Source organism: Hyalella azteca, unplaced genomic scaffold (assembly GCF_000764305.2).
Source record: "Hyalella azteca isolate HAZT.00-mixed unplaced genomic scaffold, Hazt_2.0.2 contig10602, whole genome shotgun sequence".
NCBI classification, from domain to species: domain Eukaryota; kingdom Metazoa; phylum Arthropoda; class Malacostraca; order Amphipoda; family Hyalellidae; genus Hyalella; species Hyalella azteca.
Window position 1 is genome coordinate 262,748 of NW_025940635.1, and position 10,025 is coordinate 272,772.

The 10,025-nt window shown below is 36.3% G+C and overlaps 1 protein-coding gene across 1 annotated transcript in view; it reads right to left on the reverse strand.

Moving 5' to 3' along the window:
- LOC108679625 (innexin inx2) overlaps nt 1-9,767 on the reverse strand; it is a 189,603-nt gene extending 179,836 nt beyond the window's left edge. The window contains exon 1 of the mRNA XM_047882495.1: nt 9,742-9,767. Coding sequence (XP_047738451.1) covers nt 9,742-9,749 — 8 coding nt within the window. The 5' untranslated portion in view covers nt 9,750-9,767. The remainder of the gene's footprint in view (nt 1-9,741) is intronic.
- Between the last annotated feature and the right edge of the window lie 258 nt (nt 9,768-10,025).

Sequence of the window (10,025 nt, forward strand, 5' to 3'; positions counted from 1 at the left end):
TAAATGCAGTCCAAAAGAGAGGTCGCCTGGTGACGCAGAGTATCGCAGGAACGCAAATTACGTGGAATTATGGCAGCAGCGATGCAAATAACTTTTGGATAATAAATTTGCAAACGACAGAGAGAATACACATCGTTTTCATAACGAAGAAATAGAAAATTTTATTGGTGAAAGAAAAAGTAGTACTACATTAATTTTGTCTTTAATATGCGGCTAACTTGTCAGGCAACACGCTTGCTGCACTTAACGAGTCAGGCAAGAACCTCATCGTTCAGCCTAATCGCTGGCCTACTGATGGTGTTTGTCTTTGCCAGCTTTGGTCACGATAAGCATTGAACGCGGTACAGTATAGCACAAAAATTATCAATATATTGAATTGGATAGTTTCTTCCTATGAAATGACAGCCAATATAAGGTTGCTTCATAACTTCCATTTTGCAGCATGACTGAATTAGCTTCCTTTTTCGGACGCGATTGAGCCATGTTCGATTCAGTTATTGAAGACAAAATCCTTTAATAAACTTGAGCCAGTCTCAGAAAAGTGGAGCTTGAGGCGTGAGGGCCCATCAGCTTCAACGGCTGCTCGACCAAGTGAAAACTGCAAGGCTTTGAATTATTGATATGAGCTGAGGCCTCATGGCCGGGCTCTGGTGCAAATCGCTGCTGAAGGAAGAGTGGCTTTTGCATCTTTCACGAGACACGATGGGAGGAGAAGGTCAAGTTGTGACACCGACCTTGAGACTGTGAGCCATGGTAGTAAAATATTTCAAAAAATGTATATTAACAAATATTTCAGATATCCATATAAGTGTCATTAATATTTAAAGTAGAAAGATATTTATTGTTTAAAAAATTTATGATTATGAATTGGACATTTGAGAACTAGTGTGTCACCAGAGCACACGGATATTATAGCAGTGTATGATGAAGCATCAAGAAGCGGTTTGATGCATCAAGAAGCATCAAATGATGAAGCATCAAAAAGCGGTTTTTAGCGCACAATTTTCTAACACAATTGCTATCAGTAAGGAAAAAATCACGTTCAATAATCTATCTCAAAAACTAACTCAGAAGACTTTGTATCAATTATCAAAACTTGTGACTAAACAACACTTCAGTATGAGACCGTCAATTATTATTGACGGTCTCATTCTATATTGTTTTATTATACCGTCGAATAAGAGAATAATGTTCGCACGGCCATAACTTATTGCGGTTTTTGGGAGCTTTGGTAGTGTTATTATCATGAAAACGTTATTTTTACTGGTGCAAACAGCTCTACAATTCGACCCTGACCCGCTATTGTAGCGAGTGCGTGCATCATAGCAACCTGAGACGCGATCCATGCCAGCTCTACATCAGGCGGTGGTCACGACCAATACCATAATTTTAGTGGTACGTTCCCGTCACTATGTTCATAATTGGAGGCCTGTTCAGTCGCTGGAATTTTTCTGGTTGATTCTGAGCTCAAAGGCGAAAAATTTATGCACCTTAGGCGATTATCGATGCACCTTTGGATATTCGAGCTTTGTAATACATTGTTATTGTTATTTCAATTCCCCAAGAAAAACACAGGTTTTAACACATAAGCTAATTTGATGCGGCGTTTAAATATTTTATAATTACTGAGCTATTTTGCAATACCTGAATATTTCATGGCAAAATGGATAAGCATTTATTATTCCTTCCTGACTGTATAGTCAAGGCCAACCGAACTTGTGGTCAATTTCCAAAGTATTTCTGACTTAAGTAACGTACCGACGAATCTTTGAAATTGGACTTGAGAATAGTTGTGTCCTTTTGTGACGATTCCAATAGAATATAATTCCGCACCGACTGCTAATATATTTCTCCAATAAATTTAGAATGAATCCATGATAACCGATTTGGATTTCACACCGTGACCCTAGAGAAATGATAATATTGAAGAGATCGTCAAGAATTATCGAACATTGTTCCATATATAAACAAATTTATCAAACGACAATTTTTGACTGTTTTTTAAGATGAAAAAATGTTTCGTAGAGTCCAGCTCACAAAAATCGATATTACTCATTATTAATTAATTTAAAAATGTTGAAAGCACAATATTGAATTCCCACGAATTTTGATCACTATTTACCAAGCAAACTCAAAGCCATCAATAATTTGTGTGTAGATTTTAAGTTGTTGGTGATTAATAGTTCAGAAAATCTCATCAGAAACTTCTTTCCGATGTCAACAACAATTTAGATTACTATTTTTTGGTGTACAATTCGAAGGTTGGGCAAAACTTAAATCCAGTTAACTTAAAAAATTAGTGAAAATCAGAAACAGTTTACATCGCTTTCTAAAAATTTTTATTGCATGTCATTTTTATAACTCCCATTCGGACACGCAGTCCGAAATTAATTTTAGCTTGCTGTACATGGGCTCTGCCGTACACGGTTGTTTCATTCGCCATCAGTTTGCCTTCATCTGCGGAAACCGATGCAGGACCGACGTCGACTCATCGCCAGCATTTGTTGGTCTGTTCCTGCGTGATTGATGACGCGCAGCCAGCGAGCCTTCTCTGATGCCGGCTTCCTATGATTTGTCTCGCGAGATTTATAAAAGTTTCTGGATTTTTTTTTCAGCACTCTACGGCGGTTTGTTTGCACTGATGACATTCGAGCACGTGTGAGTGAATGCAATCCAGAAACGAAACGAAATAGGAATAGCCTGGACTTGTGATAGTAGCTAAAAGAATCGTTGTTTTTTTACCCACACATCAACAGCTAACTGACTTGATTTTAATTTATATTGACTTGACACACCAAAGTTATTGGTTTTAGGGTCATTATATACTAAACACATAATTTGCTTATAAAAACAACGCTATTGTGATTTTTTTTCGGTGAGCGTTTGAATAAAAATTCTGTGAGGTTTGTCGTAATACAACCAAAAAGATCGAGCGGCCAGTGAAACAAACATGTCATTGATTTTCTTATCGAAGTTGTAAATTTACAGTGAGAAATAATCTAAATGTGGGCAAAGAAAAATAACAAGTGTGCTAAATTTTACTCTCGAATGAAGGACTCTTCAGTAGTCCACAATAATATTGCTAAAGAAAAAAAATATAAAAAATACAAAAATCACAATAGTTTGCATCGACTCAACGATGACGACGAAATAACAAATAAACACGAAACATATTCAAGATTAATTACAATATATCTATTATTCAACCATTTCACCTCGTACTCAATGTTTCTCAAGGAACAACAATCACTAAAATATATGGTCATTCATAATGTAACCATGGACTATACAAGAAGAATGTTACATTTACTACCAATGATGAATTAAATCTGAAGTATGGCCTCATGTAATGAGTGAAGCAAACCTACTCGTTCTGGTGCACATATCATGTTTCTCGCCAGCGTGGCATAGCGCGTTATTCAGCCTATCAAGGTTATTCATGCCATTAATCTGACCATAAACACCATCCAAAGGGCCATAAACTCGGTATCATGGTCTGATCGTTATATATTTATCGAGATGTTTTCACCCACTTTGCCACCCAGAAACGCAATATCGCGTAAGACTATCGACGTTCCCCAAAGCTACAGTGCTAGACACACATTGTGCACTGGGTGACCGCAGAGGATGTCAAGATTTTTCCACCCAAATGCAATCGTTTTAAAAGAAACTGACACTTTCCCAGATTCCTCATAATTTTTTAAACAAATAAGTTTTATTTTTTCAATATATTTATTAAATCGTAAATACACAAGGAAAATCAGCAAAATTATATTAATAGGGCGTAAATCTATCATAAATTGGAAGTATAAAATAATAACATAAAAATTCAAAATTTGAATTTTATTACTTATTTGCTCATGTTTGGTACATTTGCTAAAAATTACCCCAATTTACTGGAAATAATTTAATAATTTTAGTCGAAGCGAATTTTTCACATAGAATCTGAAAATTCAAAACCATGCATCACTTGTCACATATTTTTTATCATTGAGGGCTAAGTGACAGAAACTCGATCGTTAAGCAAGCTTACCTCCTGGAAGTTCTCTCTTTTTATTTATTCAGACTTTAACCGTTACCCAGGGAGCCCAGAATAATCATTAAATCATTTTCTAGTATTTTTTAGAGGTTTGTCCTGTCACTGTCAGGAAGAAGCTAAGGAATGATCTATCAAAGCGCGCTGCTCGAGCCATGGCGTCTAAGACAAATTGCGTCGATGTGGCCAGAGTTCCTGAAGGCCTCACTGGGCTTGGGCTTAGGACTGACTATAATAGCTACCTACCATCCTTGAGGCCCTCGGGACCTGGGCCTCCTTCCCCAACTGCCTAAATTTGGCCTAAGGATGTCCCTTCCCTACCCGGAAAGGCTGGCAAGTGTCCTTGGCTTAATGGCTTGAGGTTTAAATAACGGCTGAATTGCTCGCAATACTTGAGCTAAGAATCAAGAACATTTTACATTAAAAAATCAGTTTAAAAACAGCTTTTTTGTTTTTCAATTTGCTTATTCGGCGATAAATAGAATTACGAAGACCAAAATGTTGAAACTGGCACAGGTATTTATTTAGTCATAACTTACTTTTAGGAGGGACAAAATTTGCTGAAGAAAATACATTTGCCTTTTCTTTTCTAATTATTTACAATATGAAATTGTTACTATTTAATATACTTGTGTGCCCATTACAGTGAATTGCATGCCGGCAAAAATTTGCCTGCTGTTCATTTGTTTTATTGGGCAATTTCATAGATTAAAAAGACAATATGGGTTTCATGGTAAATATCTAACAACCTTTTCTCTATTTCACAACGAATAGATGACTCTTCAGAATTCTTAACTCTACGATAGGAAATCCTTAAATTAAACCCACGCAAGAAAAAAACAATGTTTCCTTACCGCCCGCGAGCTTTCAAAATCACTCTCCCGAAATAATTTTTGGGAGAAAAGCTGAGATTACAAGAATTTCTCACGAAGAAAGGCTGAACTTTTTATAGTTTTAAAAGGAGGCTGCGGCTTTTGGCATGCAGCGAAGGCAGCGGCAGGACAGTAGGGCTGTTCTGACTCGGCAGCCTTCCTATAGGCTTGGCAACGTGCCCATACCGTCAACAGTCCAGGCCAGTCTCCCGCACATCAAAAACTCCGCGGGAACGTCTCAGATGCTTGTCTTAACGCTTCCATGGTTCAAGTCTACACACGGAAACTCATTAACGAAAACATTACTCAATCAATGCTGGTGTTGATTATCGTCATAATACATTCCCTGACACCATCTGAATGGTCTGAAAATTCCCTACTTTTGATGCATCACTCTGCATTGAAACAATGTTTCATTTCATTGCGATAATAATGCAGGCGTGAATATTGTCATCATTCACAGCAAGATCTCAATCTCACACTCTGGGGTTTTGTAATAATTTTTCTGCATGACATCTGAGTGACCAAAGTGGCCATTTTGCTATTTGCCTGAGCAAAAACTTCGAAAAAAAAAATTCTACATCAGTGGAAGTCGTTCCCCTGAGCGTCAAAAATGGAGTTTCTTTCTGCCGCCGAGTAATTCACTGACATAAGAACAAGAACTCAGGATCAATAATTGAATGGAATAAATGAATCGATTGAATTATTTAGTATCATCAATCACTCATATTAAGCACTATTTCAATGCTTGAATGGGAAGGAGTAAGTATTCTATGCGTATCTTGATATTTTCCATCTACAACGAACACTTCAGTGTCTTCTCATTATTACTTCGTCTCTTGAGTTATCTCTGTAGTTAATGTGTTCTTTTCAGACTTATTAATTATGCCAATATCACCAATACGCAACATCATCGAGATTGTTTCGTGTAATTTGAAATAACCAATAATATGAATTATCTTTAGAGTCTCATGTATAACTATCTTAAATACCGACTGGTATAAGTGAGACCATTTAAAATAAACTGCGGTTGTTGGGATTACATTCCCTGATCTTCGCCATTTCTTATATACCAAGACACTTCACAAAAGTTATTCTTGTTTAGTGATGTGTGAGTTACTCATAGTATTGGATTTGTGATGCTTCAATTCACTCAGCGTCATCTTCTTCACCCTTCCTGGAAAGTTCCTAAGAAGTTGTAAGCCGGATGGACGAACAAAGGGCTCAGAGGCGCTGAAGTTGCGGACTCAAGTCTGCCAGTCTTCCGCGTGTGCCGCCATATAAATGCTAATGCACCAACACAGCATCCTCTCCATATTCTCTTGCTCACTTCCAGAGCCACACTTGGGCTCCAGAGAGTAGTAACAACGTCAAGTCAACTACGAGACTCACATCAAACATAAATAGGCTAAGTTGTCAATCTTAATTGACTGTGATTAACCGCGGAATGATAATTCAAAGTAATGCATTGAACAGAATTAAGGGATCATAAATTGAACCCATGAGAATTATTATCGAAAATGTATTAAATCTTGCGCGAGGTAACTAATTAGAAATGATCAGATGGAAACTAAGAAGTTTCGCTCAGTGACCGTATCAAGGGTAACGGCAAGTTAGTAAGAACTTTTGAACCAATCAATTGAATTTTTAAATTTCTTAAAACAGTCCAGTTCTAATTTTGCGATCACGACAAGAAAAACGCCGTTAAAGGGGATTTCCTCGTAGGAGAATCAAAAAGTACACAAAAGACAACGTCGTTATGAGTGCACTTATTGTCTCGTTTCAATTTCTTATTGATGGTTAAGAGTTTCGGGCACGAATTAAACAATCGTGAATATGTGCTCGAAGGCTACATTAAAATATGAGAAAAAATGCTAAACCACGCAACGAAGAACAAGATATTACCATCGAATATTCAAAGGAATACAATCAGATGACATTAATTTAGGTTCTCAAGAAAAAATTTCACCTGCTCCTGATGAGTTACAACGTGAGCCCATTTAATCCAGAAAATACAGGAAACTCAGCAATGGCAGCGACCATTGTAAGAACTACCGGAAAATTCGACTCGCCTGATGAACGAACTTCAGCCTTTTCTGATTTTTATATCGAACTTGCGACTAAACCTGGCATTGCCCGTCACAGATTTAAGAATCCTGTTATTCATAATCCCATTATCCCTAATCCTGCTATCCCTAATCCCGTTGTCCCTAATAGTGCAATCCCAAATCCTGCTATCACTAATCCAGCTATCCATATAATCCCGTTATCCCTAATCCCGTTATCCCTAATCCCGTTATCCCTAATCCTGCTATCCTTAATCCCGATATCCCTATAACCTCGTTATACTTAATCCCGCTATCCATTATCCCGTTATCCCTAATTCCATTGTCCCAGATTCTGCTGCTAATTTTCAAACTGAAATATATGTCAATGACAGAAACAACTGAAGAAACATACATAGTGAGAAAAAATTCCCATTTATCTTTCGATCCGCAGCTTGAAACATGTTTTGAGGAAAAATCAATTAATAAAAGTGAAATTAATCCAAATTTTCTTTCCGACCATATAAATTCTTACAATGTCTTATAATTCCAGATCGCATTCAGTTGAAATCCCTGTACGAACGATAGGTATTGTAAATAAGCTGATGGCTCTCATAAATTTCCGTACTATTGCTTCAAATCACACAAACTTTCACTAATATTTAATAGACTATAATAATTTCTCTGCATTGCCCAGGATGAACAATCCTTGCAATTTGAGCCTCCTGGCATCTCCCACCACATCATCCCTAATAAAGTTAAAAATTTTTAAACTAGAGTTCCGCAATTATTGAAAGACCCATTAAAACTCTAATTTATTACGGAACTCCGGTTCAAGTCCTGTTTTTGAGTCTAAAGGAAACTTGAACTTTTTGCTTTTGAATAAAGCTTGCAAATCAAAGACATAAATTGCATTTTAATTTCAAATCTAACTCTCTTCTGCATCTTTCGATTTAGATTAGCAATCAAACCCAATTTATCATCCATTTCTAAATTCAAAGAACATATATCTATTTATTAGTAAAACTTACACTCGCTGAATTAAGAATAACATTTTAATTTATAAATCCAACTCCTAATGGCAAACTCCATTCATGAAATTTCATATGGTTCCACCAGAAAATCATCGTGGATACAAGCTTCAATATTGTCCCTGTGTATTTCCGGCAAAAATTTTCAAACACAGACATTTTTACAGCTGAACTTTATTATTATTACTGTATTGTATGTTATATCAACAGAGCTGTCGACGGAATAATTTGAAGGTGATATTTCTAACAGGTTCATTGGTATAAACTTTATACATTTAGAAAATAATTATCTCAATCTCAGTAGATAACAGAAAAGACAACCCGGTCAGGCATTATCTTCTTGGATTTTTCGAGATATTGACACTGGTAAAATGACAAGTACAAACCCGATTATGCAATTATGAACTCATACTTACTTGGATGCATGTCCTCTGGGCAAGATCTCAGACACAACTTTGCGGTAGCCTTCCATAGCAGTAATCACCATTAGAATCAACGCAGATGAAGGACTGTCCACGCTTAACTTGTCATAGGCAAGTCATGTCAAACCAAAACCATTTTTCGGATCATTCATATCGCCGGATGAAATTTCTAAATGAACGGGCTAACCTTGCTTTGATTTCACGGATTTAATTTAACCTTTGATTAAACGGCTCATAAGCAACCGGCGACAACCAGAGCCGGTTTATTTTTAATGGAGCCACTTAGAGATGAGCTTCCAATTATTTTTCCGATTGACGTATCACTTTTGTTTCTCGCGTCCAAACGATTGTTTCTGCACCTTTCCAGTCACACTATTTATTAGTATTAGATGATATTTTCTGACATAAGGGCTATGCTGCAGATATTAACGATGTTTTGTGCTTAAGCCACAGTATTTTGCCATTGTTTATTTTGACTAGATTAGGCTAAGGAATCCTAATTAAAAAAAATCCATTACAAATTCGGAAAAATCTGTGTATTGATAAGGATTATTTTAAAAATGGCCGAGGTTCGTTATGTGTCGGCCGAATTAGGTTCGTTCACTGCAGCTTTAATAAATGTATGCAATTCTAAAAACTACCGACAACTGTGCTTACTATTGTGGAACCTAACATCTGACAAAAAAATAAATGCTTAAGTTGTATTTTTTTAAATATATAGAATGAAGATAAGTTTTTCCGGTTCAAACGGCTTTTGTCTTGAAAGAAAAGAGATCGCTAGGTGAATACATAGAAAAAAAAGGTTTTCTAAAAGCATCGTGCAATTTATTCAGAAAAAGTATAAATTTCATTCACCGTGCATTTCAAAATCACAGTAATGGGCGTGTGTCGCTTCGTTCAAAATGTTCCATTTTACTTCCTTAGGAAAAACAACAGAAACTGTTACTCGTTCGTGGGTTTCATTTAGATGAAAATAATCATGCTAGTGATAATGTTTATAAAATTAAATGCTTTTAATGCGACGAGATATTTGAAGCAAGCACAGCATTCCAAATAAATTGCTCAGACAAATAGTCTTTTCATTTAGGGAATTTCACGTTTCTGTGTAAAAATAACGACACTCTCCATAGGAATACGACGAAAAAATTTTCAACATACAGATTTTGACAATGTAAAATGAATGTTTTAACAATTAGATATCAAGAAATTTAGGCGATATTTTAATAAACTCTTTTCGAACGTACTCTGTCTATCGAAATCCACTTATTCGATTGCTGTAATACCTCGTTAAAGAAAAGTGGTCGTGCAAAACAGTGCAAAGCAAATCCTACTCACCGAGTCATGATGTTTACCGCTCGAAGATAAACAGGTCCTTATGCTTCCTCAGCTAACTTGCACTCACACTTAAAATCTTCTATTTGTTTAACGAAAATCCGTTACTCACATTACATGGGTGTTATTTGGGAAGCTGTCGCGAAAGTTAAATGAAGTCTTGACAGCAATGAATTAAGCTACGATTGGATCACATTTTCCCTGAATTCAACAATTCAAAGACAATGGAAATATCTTCCAAATCAACGAAAAAAGTTTCATTTTGATAGAAAAAAAAATCGAGAAAA